General features: G+C 33.7%; 1 protein-coding gene across 1 annotated transcript in view; it reads right to left on the bottom strand.

Annotated features, from left to right (window-relative positions):
- The window catches only part of LOC103600916 (disintegrin and metalloproteinase domain-containing protein 18-like), a gene marked incomplete at its 5' end in the record, with an annotated part of 62,948 nt that overhangs the window by 46,723 nt on the left and 2,363 nt on the right, over window positions 1–13,862 (bottom strand). The window contains 3 exons of the mRNA XM_008585259.1: window positions 5,547–5,645; window positions 7,375–7,561; window positions 9,667–9,803. Coding sequence (XP_008583481.1) covers window positions 5,547–5,645; window positions 7,375–7,561; window positions 9,667–9,803 — 423 coding nt within the window. The remainder of the gene's footprint in view (window positions 1–5,546; window positions 5,646–7,374; window positions 7,562–9,666; window positions 9,804–13,862) is intronic.

The raw sequence follows: 13,862 nt of genomic DNA, 5'->3' as shown, positions 1-13,862 counted from the left end.
CTTTGTGGGCCCCCCGGCCGGAGGGGGGGAAACATGGGGGTTGGGGATCCTTTGCGGGCCCGGGAAAAAAAACAAAAAAAAAAAAAAAAAAAAAAAAGATATCTGACAAATCCAGTTGCTCTAAAATGTAGTTTAAATCCTGTGTCTCTCTGTTGATTTGTTGCCAAAAGATCTGTCCAATGTTGAGAGAGGGGTGTTCAGGTCCTGGACTATTTTTGTATTGGGGTCTATCTCTCTCCTTAGGTACAATAGTGTTTGCTTTATATATTTGGGTGTGCCAATGTTGAGTGCATATATATTTATGATTGTTATATCTTCTTGGTGGATAGATTCCTTTATCGTTATTTAATGCCCTTCTCTGTCTCTTTTTATAAGTTTCAGTTTAATATCATTTTATCTGATACAAGAATAGGTACTCTTGCTCAGTTTCTGTTTCCATTTACATGGTATATTTTTTTCCATCCTTTCACTATTAGTCTGTGTGAGTCTTTGCAGGTAATGTGGGTTTCTTGTAGGCAGCATTTAGTTGGATCTAGTGTTTTAATTCATCCAGCCAGTATGTCTTTTGAGAGGGTAGTTCAATCCATTTACATTAGAGTTGTTATTAAAAGGTACTGTCAAATTCCGGGCATTTAATTGCTTTGGTACAGTTGTCTGAAGTATCTTAGAAAAAATAAAATATCTTAGAAAAATAAAATGTCTTAGAAAATATCTTAGAAAAGAAAAAAATTCTTTTTCTTTTAGGGTTGTCTTCAGTGTTTGTTGGTTTTTTGAGGTGTTTTGATATAGTTGTTTTCCTCTTTGTTATTTACATATTTGTTCTACCAGTGGGATTTGTTCTTTCTCATGTATTCATGGTAGTCATTATTGCTTTTTTGGATTCCAGATACAGGACTCCCTAGAGGATTTTTTTGTATGTCTGGTCTTATGGTGGTGAACTTCCATAGCTTTTGTTCATCTGGGTTATTTCCCCTTCAGTTCTGAAGGATAGCCTTGTTGGGTATAGTATTCTTGGCTAGCAGGTTTTTTTTCTTTTTGTACTTTGAATGTATCATCCCAGTCCTTCCTAGCAAGCCGGGTTTCTGCTGAGAAGTCTGCTGTTAATCTAAAGGGGACTCCTTAGAGGTGACTTGACACTTTTCTCTTACTGTTTTTAGGATTTTCTGTCTTTGACTTTTGACAATTTGACTACAATGTGTCTTACAGAGAACCATTTTGTGCTGAATCTAGGGGATCTTTGAGTATCTTGGATCTGGAGGTCCATATCTCTACCAATACCTGGGAAGTTTTCCACTATTATTTCATTGAATAGTTTTTCATTGCCTTTTTCTTTTTCCTCCTCTTCTGGAACACCACGATTCATATGTTTGTGCTCTTAAAGTTGTTGGAGAGCACTTAAAGATTTCCTTCAGTTTTTAAAATTCTTTTTTCTTTTTTCTCTCTCTCTCTTTTTTTCCTGCTTGGATTATTTCAAAAAGACTGTCTTTGAGGTCAGAAATTCTTTCTTCTGTTTCCTCTAGCCTTCTGCTTAAGCCCTCAATTTTAGTTTTTATTTAATTGAATGAGTCCTTCAGTTACAGAAGTTCTGCTACATTCTTTTTTATGGCCTTATCTCTATCTAAATTTCCTCCTTCAGAGGTGAAAGATCTCTATAATAAGAACTACAAGCCACTACTGAAAGAAATTAAAAATGACACAAAAAGGTGGAAAGACATTCCATGCTCTTCGATGGGAAGAATTAAAATTGTGAAAATTCCATTCTACCCAAAACAATCTATAGATTCAATGAAATCCCCATCAAAATACCAATGACATTCTTTGCAGAAATAAAAAAAGCATTCCTAACATTCATATGGAATAACAAAAGACCCCAAATAGCCAAAGCAATCCTGAGCAAAATAAATAAATAAATAAATAAATAAAATAAAGCCAGAAGCAAACACAACCAAATTTCAAATTATATTACAAAACTATACTAATCAAAACAGCATGGTACTGGCATAAAAAAACAGACCAATGGAACAGAATAGAAAACTGAGGAATCAACCCACATAATTACAGCTAAATGACCTTTGACAAAGCAACAAGAGCATACATTGGGGAAAAGACTGTCTCTTCAATAAATGGTGCCAGGAAAATTGGACAGCCATATGTAGAAGAATGAAACTGGACCTATACCTCTCACCATATGCCAAAATCAACTCAAAATGGATGAGAGACCTGAAACCATAAAATTATTAAAGGAAAACATAGGGGAAAGAATCTTGGAAGCAGGACTGGTCAAAGACTTTATGAATAAGACCCCAAAAGCACAAGGAACAAAAAAAGAATGAACAAATGGGATTATATCAAACTAAAAAGCTTCTGCACAACAAAGGAAACAATCAACAGCCCAGGAAAACAACCTACAAAATTGGAGAAAACATTTGCAAACTATACATCTGACAATGGTTTAATGTCCAGAATATGCAAAAAACTCAAACAGCTATACAGTAAAAAACCAAATAATCCAATCAAAAAATGGTCTAAGGAGACAAATAGACATTTTTCAAAGGAAGACATACAAATGGCCAACAGGTACTTGAAAAAATGCTCTACATCACTAGTCATCAGAAAAATGCAAATCAAAACCACATTGAGATATCATCTCAGCCGTCAGACTGGTCATTATTAAAAAGACTGTGAATAACAAATGCTGGTGAGGAGTACTCTTCTTCACTGTTGGTAGAACTGTAAATTAGCAAAGCCATTATGGAAAACAGTATGGAGGTTCCTCAAACAAATATAGATAGAGCTACCACATGACCCAGCCATCTCACTACTGGGTATATATACAAAGGAATGGAAATCATTGTGTCGAAGGGATACGTGCACTCTCATGTTCATCATAGCTCTATCTACAATAGCAAAATTTGGAACCAACCTGTGTCCTTTGACCGATGACTGGATAAGGAAAATGTGGTATATATATACAATGGAATACTACTCAGCTGTGTAAAAGAATGAAATTCTGCCATTTGCAGTGACATGGATGAGCTTGGAGAAAATTATGTTAAGTTAAATAATCCAGACTCAGAAAGAGAAATACCACATGTTCTCACTTACAACTGGGTGCTAAGAATGAAGGAAAGAGAGAAAGAGAGAGACAGAGAGACAGAGACAGAGACAGAGAAGGAAAGAAAGAAAAGACCACAACAATTCATTGAACTTTTAGAAGGAGAGAACAAACCTAGGGTTACTAGAGATTGAGGGAAGGAAGGGAGGGGGTGTAGGGAGGGACAGGTCAGGTAAAGGGCATAAAGAGAAATCATGAGTTGTAAAAATGAATATGTTAATTTTAAAAAGAGAAAAAAATAAATTTCCTCATGTCCTGGATTGTTTTTCTCATTTCATTGTTTTGTTTATCTGAATTTTATGGTATCTCATTGAGTTTCCTTAAGACTGTTGCTCAGAATTTTTTTTCAGATATGTCAAGGGTTTGCTGCTGTTTAGAGTCTGGTATTTGAGAATTATTGTATTCCTTTGGTGGAGTCCTATTTTCTTATTTTTTCATATTTCTAGTATCCCTACATTGATGTCTGGTCCTCTGGTGAAGCACTTGCTTCTATTGCCTGGGATGGCTTTTGAGGAAAGAGCCTCTGTCTTGTAGATTTGTTTTATATTGCCTGTTGAGTGGCATGCATTAGTTTAGGTTCCTGCTAGACTCAATAATCTCAGTAGTTGCAGGTATTCTCAGTTTTTCTGGATAGGCTTACTAGTTTTAGGTAGACTCAGTGGGTCTGGGGGGTCCTGGCAGGTGTGACTGCAGCTGAGGATGGCTGGGTCCACAGCATGGGTTTCTGGTAGCCATGGACACACAGCACAGGGCTCCAGTGGCTGGTGCTAGGTCTGTGTGGTGGCTGGGGCTGGGTTCATGCAGCACAGCGCTCTGGTAGCCACATATGGGGCTCCAGAAGCTGTGGGCTGGGTGATGTGGGGCTCAAAGAGTGTGGCTGAGTGGTGTGGGACTGTGGTGTCTGTGGTCATCTGAGATGGGGCTTCAGCAGCTGGGAACACTTCTGCAGGTGGCATGGGCTATGCAGTGGGGTACACTGATAACCCCTTTGAGGAGCAGGACAAACTTCTATGGGGGGGAGACGGTCCATGGCCCTGGGACTAGAAATCAGTGCATGTGATCATGTGGTTGTGAGCGCAGGCTGAGGCATGAGCAAGAGGAGGGTTGCTTTTGGGAAGTTCTCACATCTGAATAGTTCTTTTTGCTATGGGGAGAATTCATTCTGCACCAGTGCTAGCTCTCCATTACTCTCTCTGGACCCTTTCTGGGGAGGATCATGCAGTGAGCACCTCTAGTCCACCTTTCTGGACTCTGTTTTTGAATGTGCAACAGTTATTATTTCCTTTTCTGGGCTCTCAAAGGAGGTGTAGTTCAGGCTCCAGGATCTGACATCCAGGTCCCAACCCCAATTTCCAGTTCACCCACCCAGCAGGTGCTAAGCCAGGCTGGATGGAATTTTTTCTTTCCTCTCTTTCTTCCCATATCCTGACTTTCTTATCTTGCTTGCTAAAGAGAAAGACAAGGCTGAGGAAGCTAGTCAGTATTTTGCAGATTAATAGTTATTCTTTGAAACTGCAGGGTTTTGTGAAGTGATCAAGTACAAATGTGTGGGAGCTGACCCTGAGCACCAGCAAGTCAGCCAGAGCTCTGCAGAGCTGTGAGAAAACTGCACAGAAGCTGATTCCACTCTAGAGCAAATCAACGTCCTGCAGGGCCCTGAGATAACACCAAAGATGAGAACGGAAACCAGATGAGTCCTTGGAGAGACTTTGCACTTGATTCCTAGACACGGAGCCCTTGTATCGAAAGTCCCCTTTTCTCCTACTTTTCACTTCCCATGCTCCATTCCCTCACCCACCTCTTTAAAAAACCCTCAGTAAATCTACATCTTTGAGGTGTGAGAGCCTACCATCTTCTTCAGATGAATACACTGCCCTTCTATAGCATCAACCATTTTACTTCTGAGTCATTTGTCTTCTTTCCTCCCTAAGGGGACGGGCACTTAGTCTTGGGTCCAGTAGCAATATCATATTGAATGGACAAAAATTGGAAGCTTTTCCTCTAAGATCCGGAACAAAACAAGGATCCCACTTTCCCCACGCTTATTCAACACAGTACTGGAAGTTCTAGACAGTGCAATAAGGCGAGAGAAAGTGATAAAGGGCACCCAAATCAAAAAAGAGGAAGTCAGACTATCCCAATTTGCAAATCACAAGAGACCAATTAAGTTGAAAACAAATGAAATTATTTAAATAATAGAAAATGTCTTTAAATATAACCCTGTATGGAATAACACAAATTCTCTAAAAAGATGCTATAAGGAATATTTAAGTGTGTAAAAGAAATATTCATATACTATTAGAAACTAGACCCCCAAAAAAGCTTACAAAAGAGAATATAAAGTAAAACATTTAAAAGATATGAAAAAATAAATGCATTAAAAACTAAAAAAAATTATGAAAGGAAATAATGAAATATTTTGAAAGCTCACCTTACAAGTGCTTGTATCACAGCATGTCCCAGTGCCACACTCTGCAAATCCGATCAGAGTACAATCTACAGGATTACAGCATTTTTTATGAGAGCATTCCTAAAAGTGCATACAATCAAGTTAAACATAGAAATTTTTAATCAAATATATAATTTCATACATTTTCAAAATATACTAAGTCGTGTCTCTAACTTAATTACAATCACAATATGACCATTGACTTCAGTATTTATTTGAAATACAATCAAGTTAAACATAGAAATTTTTAATCAAATATATAATTTCATACATTTTCAAAATATATTAAGTCGTGTCTCTAACTTAATTACAATCACAATATGACCATTGACTTCAGTATTTATTTGACACCACTCCAGTTAAACTTAATATATATTCCCTGTAGGAACAAAAAAAAGATGGTCATAAAATTACACATAATTTCAATTTCAAATTGATTTGTTAAAAATTTAATGCAATTCCTTTCTTTTTTTCTCCATAAAAATATGTGCTATAACTTTTATATTAATTAATTTATTTATTATAATCATAGGTACTTTCTACATCAAGTCTTCTCAAGATATTATTTTGGGAATATTAACAATTTATGGATATAACAAGATAGATATTTCTAAATTGTAACAATATTGTATTACTGTAAATGGTGTTTCAAAGAAAAGATGTCATTATTTTTAGCTTCAAGATTTTATATTAAACATTAATTTTAGAAGTTATTAAATAACTACATAGATACAAATAATAGAATACAAAAATATTAAGTGCTCTTTATGATATAACCTTATTACCTTCTACACGGTTATCTATTTAGTGCAAGAGTAATGTTTCACAAGACTAATAGTAATATAGAAAAATTAGTAAAATAGCCAAAAAGAAGTGTTATGTTTGTTTCAATTCTATAATTTTTATAATTAATGCTTTGAAAATTTTATGTAACTGCACATTCTAATTTAGTTAGTATTCCTGTGCCTATATTCCTGTTAAGCTGTTTCTCTGTTTATTTCCTTTATCCTAAAGCACTTTTATATTAACAATATTAACCCCAAACCAATAATATATTTTACTATGTTTTATCATTTCTTATGACACCTTGATTTTTTTGTTGGTAACTTTTGGTATTTTGATGCTGTGAAATTTTGAACTTTTATTATGTCTGAGAACTATGATCTTTTCTTTTTGATTTCGTTCTTTGAGTTTATGGATAATAATTTTCCCCTTTCTAACCCCGGAAAATTTGTAGGTTTTTAGTGTGTGTGTAATGTATTTGTGTTATAAGGAACACTTGGCTCAGGCTTGTATAATTGTTGGGCCATGTATATTATCATGGATGACAAGGAACCAAAGATTCTAATTAATACAAATCTTTGAAAGCAAATTAAAATAAATGAAGTTACCACAGATGCAAGGACTGAAATTAGAAGATGAGAAATTAAAGAACATGCACATTTAATATCTTAGTGAACCAACGTGGTCACTTTGGAGCTGTTCGGGAGATAATTTAGGTGACAATTATATTATTAAGACTACTGATGTGTACAGTATTGAAAAGTGATATTACTACTGATGATCATGCAATGAGGAAAATCTCTTTCTTTCATCCATGCCACACTTACCCCGTACTTAAACTCTTCAAATGCCTCAAATTCAGAATGAGTCGGTTATAACATGCCCCTTTTCTCCCAATGTTACATTTGATAAAACAGTGCAGCATTTAAAAAATGGTCTTCCCCTTTTATACCACATCTGTATCTATCGACAACATGAGAAACACAAAAACAAATCTTTGAATAACTTATTAAATTCTGTCACTAACCTTTGGTGGGCCACAGTCACATTGCTCATTAGATTCCACAATTCTATTGCCACAAAGTGGATTTTTTCCTTGATAAGTCACTTTTGAAACTGGTTGATTCTGAAGACACTCAAGTTCAGGCTGTGAAATTATCTGCTTAAATCCGTCTATGCTGCAGCTGCTAAAAAACTTTACTCCACGAGATTGTCTAAAATTAAATTACATTTCTAGGTAAATGGAATTAATGTATCAAGGTAACACTCTTCAATAAAGTGCTGTGAATTCTGGGCTACCTCACTTTGACAAGTGCCAAGGAGGGGAGAGTGCTTTTAATTTTAACACCAGTCATAAACAAAAGCAGTAAGTTCATTTCTATTGGAATTTGATTAATGGATGTCTAGAAAGTAGAGGAAGCTAGAGTGGCAAAATACTTAATGCTTGGCACACAATAAGCTTTATTTGAGCATATTCCCTTATCATCAACATCATCACTATTATAAGAAGCTCCAATGATCATTAAGAAAATGAAACATACTAGAAAATTTATGTGTAAAGTATCAAAGAATAAAAGATGATTGATTATGTTAAAAATAATGATTATCTGTTCTTTGGTAACAAAATTCATCAAATAATTTCAACACTGAGGTATATAAAGTGTACAAGTCCTACATTCTTTTTTTTAAAATTATACTTTTTGAATTTCTATACTTTTAAGTATACTGTTTCATGAGTTTTGTTTAATTTTATAACAATCTCAAACTTACAGAAATGTTGCAAATACAGTCCAAAAATACATGTAGTTAAGAGTAAGATGCCAACACCATGTTCCTCTAAAAGCAACTTACTTTACACACATATTGTTTTGTCAGTAGATTGACCTCGCCTGCTGGTACTTTGGGAGTGTTCCAGTTTGGGGAACTTGTGGTATGCTTTTGAGTTTTTGTTTGTTTTTAGTTTTATTCTTTACTTTGTCAGAGAATTTGGAGAGACTAAAATACCATGCTGATTCTTTAAAAACTTGGCTTCCAACCTCTCCCTTATACTTAAAAAACATTTCTTCCTAGGTAAGAATATGCTATCTTGGTTTTTACTCTAAAATTTTCTTCCTTCCAGGTCCCACCTCATGTGCCTGTAAATATAAGTACTCAAAACTTTATCTCAGGGCACCTCTTTTTATTCTATAATATTTTTCAAAATTATCTTTTTATGTTTCTAGTTCCCACCCATATGCTGATAGCTTGCATACTTTAGATCTCTTGCCTTCTGAGATAGGGACCTATTTAACTAACTGCACACTTAAAAACTTCAACTGATAATTCAAAATATCTTAGATTTAGCATATACAAAGCATCTTCAAGATTTCCTCCCATTTTTTTCCTTTCCTAAAATATTTGCCTTTATCAATATTTGTTACGAAGTTGTAACACCCAAAAACTTATAAATAATTCTTTACATCTGTCTTCTTACTTAATAAATTAATGTAGATTAGTATGAAAGTTATCATCTTTGAAATATCAGTTTGCTGTGATTTATTTTACACTTATTTTACAAGATAAATTTTTATTATCCAACTTTTTTAATTGATTAAAATGTGTGTTGTTACATTATCATAAAATCTAAACTCCCACATCAAGAATGCATGATCAGGCTCTTTCCTACATTTCCTACTTACCTCTTGACACTTCCCAGACTCATGGCTCTTTAGCCTCATTATATTTCACTTTCTTTTCCCTGTGCCTAAGATATTCTTCCTATAGTACCAACCATTTCTATTTTTCTATTTTTTTAAAATTGTTCACCCCACCACACCCAGAAATCTCCCTATTTCATGTCTGTTGAGCTTTTCAAACTTCTTACTATCCAATTATCGTTTCATTTCTGACACTGAAAAATTTTTAAACAACTCTGACAAGACTCCAGTAAGCCCCAGAAATTCATTATTAACATCCACCTTTCTATACAATAACACTGAATATAGACATACTAAGCACATTTTCTACAACATCTTATACTCATTCTCCTTAAGTAGCACTCATTCTCTTCAGTAAGCACATATGTATTTAGTAAAAATATTATTACTAAATATTAACATCCACCTTTCTATACAATAACACTGAATATAGACATACTAAGCACATTTTCTACAACATCTTATACTCATTCTCATTAAGTAGCACTCATTCTCTTCAGTAAGCACATATGTATTTAGTAAAAATATTATTACTAAAGTTACATTGCAAGAGATTATACATCAAGGAATACTACAAGCATTTCCCAAGAGAAGACACAGATTTGATAAAAACAACAGCTTACATTGCTTCAGGATTCATTATGCATGTAGTTCCCAGACAGTAACAGTTGTAGATGTCATCATAGGTTAATCCCAGATTAATTCCAAGCAACTGTACCATAACAACTGAAAATGCCTCTAAAGTTATTGTCTTTGGATACTAAATAGAAAAAAAAAAAGAAAAACAGAATTAGGCTGAAGTTATTTCTTACCCTTTCGCTCTTGTCATGCTTTTCTGTCTAGACTGCCTAAATGGAAATGCTTATTTAAGAAATGCCTATACCAAAACTAGCTATTTTCATAGAAATATGGGGGGCGGTAAATTTTGTTATTCTTTTTGATCAAATCGTTTTTCTTCATCTACTGATAGGATCATATGATTTTTCTTCTTTAGGCTATTAATATAATGAGTTACGTTAACAAACCTTCAGATGATGAACCAGCCTTATATACCTGGAGTAAATTACGTGTACAAGTATCAAGGAGAACATAGAAACTAAAAAAAAAATCTACAAAACTTCTGGACCTGAAAGCTACAATAAATGAACTAACAAATGTACTAAAGGGATGAAAGAAATTCAACCAAGAATATTATATTTTGCAAAACTAAACTGTCATTCAAAAATGGTGAAGAAATTAAGATTTTTCAACATAAACAAAACCTTTGCAATTTTATTACCAGTAGAGTATTTATCTACAATAAATGCTGAAGGAGTCCTTCAAATTGAAAAGAAAGGGCACTAGATAGCAACATAAAACCATATGAAAATGATAGAGTTCTCTAGGAAAGGTAAATATAGGGATAAATGGTCATAATTTTGGTGCATACACTAACTTTTAAATCTTGTATAGAATTTAAAGGACAAAAACTAAGAAAAAAACAAAATTAGTATCCAATATAAAAAGATGAAATTTGTAACATTAATAAAGTTAAATTGAATTTAGAACTATAAGGAGTAGACTCTTTGCATGTAACTAAAGTTAAGTTGTTACCAGTTTAAAATAAACTGTTATAACTTTAAGTGTTTTATGTAATTGCAATGGTAATCACAAAAAATTCTGGAATATACACACAAGGAAAGAGGAAGGGAATCGAAGCATGTCTCTCTCTCTCTCTCTCTCTCTCACATACACATACACACACACAGACACAGAGAGGACTGCAAGAGAGGAAATGAGGTTTAAAAAAAAAAACCTGCAAGATATATAGAAAACAATGAACAAAATAGCAATAGTAAATTCTTCCTTTTCACAAATTACTTCAAATATAAATGGATCAAACTCCTCAACCAAAGGCAGAGATTGGCTGAATGGATTAAAAAACAGGATCCAAATTTATGCTGTCTACAAGAGAAACATTTTAGATCTAAGGACACAGATTGGCTAAAAAGAAAAAAATGGAAAAAGATACTTCATGCAAATAGTAACCAAAAGGGAACAAGGGTGACTATAGTGATATCTGACAAAATATTCTTTAAGTGAAAAACTATTACAGGAGACAAAAAAGACACTATATAAATATAGAAGGGTCAATTCCCCAAGAAGATGCAACAATTATAAATATTTATGCACCAAATGTTAGAACTCCCAAACATATGAATAAAACCCCAAAGAACTGAAGGGAGAGCTGGACAGAAACACAATAGTAGTAAGAGATGTCAATACTCCACTTTCAATAATGAACAACAAACAGAAGACAAACAAGTAAATATAAGACTTGAACAGCAGGATAGACCAACTGGACCTAAAAGACATATAGAGGACATTCTACACAACAACAGCAGTATACACAGTCTTCTCAAGTGCATATGGAACATTCTTCAGCATAGACCATTAGACCACAAAACAAATCTTAACAGTTTAAAAAATCTTGAAATTATGCAATGCATCATTTTCCAATCCCGATGAAATGAAACTAGAAATCAATTACAGAAAATTGGCATATCCACAAATATGTGGAAATTTAAAAATATGCTTTTGAAGGGTCAATGAATCTAAGAAGTTACAATGTAAATTAGAAAATACCTTAAGCCAAATGAGAATGAAAACACAATATATTAAAACTTGTAGGATCCAAAAAAACCCAGAAAAGTATAAATGCATACATTAAAAAGAAGGAATATCTCAAACTAATGTTATACCACAAGAAACTAGAAAAAAGAAGAAACTAAAGCAAGCAGGAGGAAAAAAATAATAAGTATTATGGCAAGGATGAACTAAATAGAGAGTAGAAAAAATATTAAATAAACAAAGATGGTTCTTTCAAAAGTCCCCTAATGAATATTGATGCAAACATCCCCAACATAATACTAGCAAACCAAATCAACGGCACCTTGACTAGGATTTATTCCTAGAATACAAGGATGGCTCAACATATACAAATCAATAAATGTGATAGAACATTTTAACAGAATGAAGGACAAAAGCCACATGATTATCTCACCTGAGGAAGAAAACAAATTTCACATGATCCAACATGCTTTTATGATAAAATACTCAACAAAATAGTAACAGAAACACACTACCCCAATATAATAAAGGAAATATATGAAAAGCCTATAGCTAACATTATACTCAAGAGTGAAAGCCTGAATTCTTATCTAAGAACAAGAACAAGATAGGATGCTTGCTTTTACATTTCTATCCAAAATTGTATTGAAAAACCTGGCCAGAGCAATTAAGCAAGAAAATAAGCAAAAGCCCTCAAATTGGAAATGAAGAAGTAAAATTACCTCTATTCCAGATGATGTGATCCCATATGTAGAAAACCTAAAGATTCCAGATGAAATAAATTGTTGGAACTAATAAAAAAATCAACAACATTTCAGGATACAAAACCAACACTCAAAAATAGAATGGGTTTGCATACATTTACAATGAGTAATCTGAAAAAACTTTGAAAACTATTCCAATTACAAAACTATCAAAAAATAAAATATTTAGAAATAAACCTAGGCAAAGAGGTGAATTACTTATACATTAAACTGTGCAAAATATTACTAGAAGATATTATAGAGGATACAAATAAATGTAAAGACATCCCCCATGTACTGACAGAAAAACTTAATAGTGCTAAGATTTCATTACTCCTCAAAGCAATCTGAGATTCAGTAAACCCTCCACCATCATCCTGAGAGCATTTTTGCAGGAATAGAAAAAAATAATCCCCAAATTTATATGGAATCTCAAAGGACCCCAAATAACCATAACAATTTTGAAAAAGAAGAAGAAACTTAAGGACTCACATATTCTGATTTCAAATTATATTACAAAACTATGGTAATCACAACAGCATGGTAGTTGCCTAGAGACAGACATAAAGATGAGTAGAATAAAACAGAGAGAGTGAAACTCAACAAAAATAAATAAATAAATAAAAATTGGGCAATTGACTTGCATAGACATTACTCCAAAAATACATACAAAAGACCAACAAGCATATGAAAATATACGCAACACATTAGTCACCATAGATGTGCAATTCAAACCACAATAGGCTGTTACCTCATATTCATTACGATGGCTGATATTAAACAAACACACAAATGGATAGAAAATAACAGTGTTGGGAGCGATGTGAAAAATAGGATGTGAAACATTGGTAAGGTCATAAAATAGTGCAACTGCTATGGAAATCATTCCACAAAAAAATAAAAACTGAACTACCATCTGGTCCAGCAATTCCACTTCTGGGTATACATCAAAAAGAGATAAAATCAGGATCTCAAGAGATACATGTGCTCCCATGTTCATTGCAGCATTATGCACAATAGCCAAGATATGGAAATACCCTAAATGTCCATCCACAGATGAATGGATAAAGAAAATGTGGTATATACCTACGATTAAATATTAATTAGTCATAAAAAGGAAGGAAAGTGTTTCATGATACAACAGACATTAACCTTGATGACATTATGTGAAGTGAAATAAGCCAGTAACAGAAAAACCGAATGAATCCACTTATATGAGGAATCTAAGTTGTCAATTTAAGGGAAATGGAAACAGAAAGTAGAATGGTGGTGATAGACACCAAAGATAAGTACTTTAATGAGTACAGATTTCCAGTTTTGCAAGATGAAAAGTTCAGGAGATCTGTTTCACATCAACGTAAATGTAGTTACACTACTCAACTGTACACTTGAAAATGGTGGAGATGGTAAATTTTATGTTATATGTTTTTTTCCCCACATAACAAATTCCTTTAAAATTATAACAT

Source organism: Galeopterus variegatus, unplaced genomic scaffold (assembly GCF_000696425.1).
Source record: "Galeopterus variegatus unplaced genomic scaffold, G_variegatus-3.0.2 Scaffold3508, whole genome shotgun sequence".
Classification (NCBI taxonomy): Eukaryota; Metazoa; Chordata; class Mammalia; order Dermoptera; family Cynocephalidae; genus Galeopterus; species Galeopterus variegatus.
The sequence above is the reverse complement of the archived record's forward strand: the minus strand, read 5'-3'. Positions and strand labels throughout refer to the sequence as shown.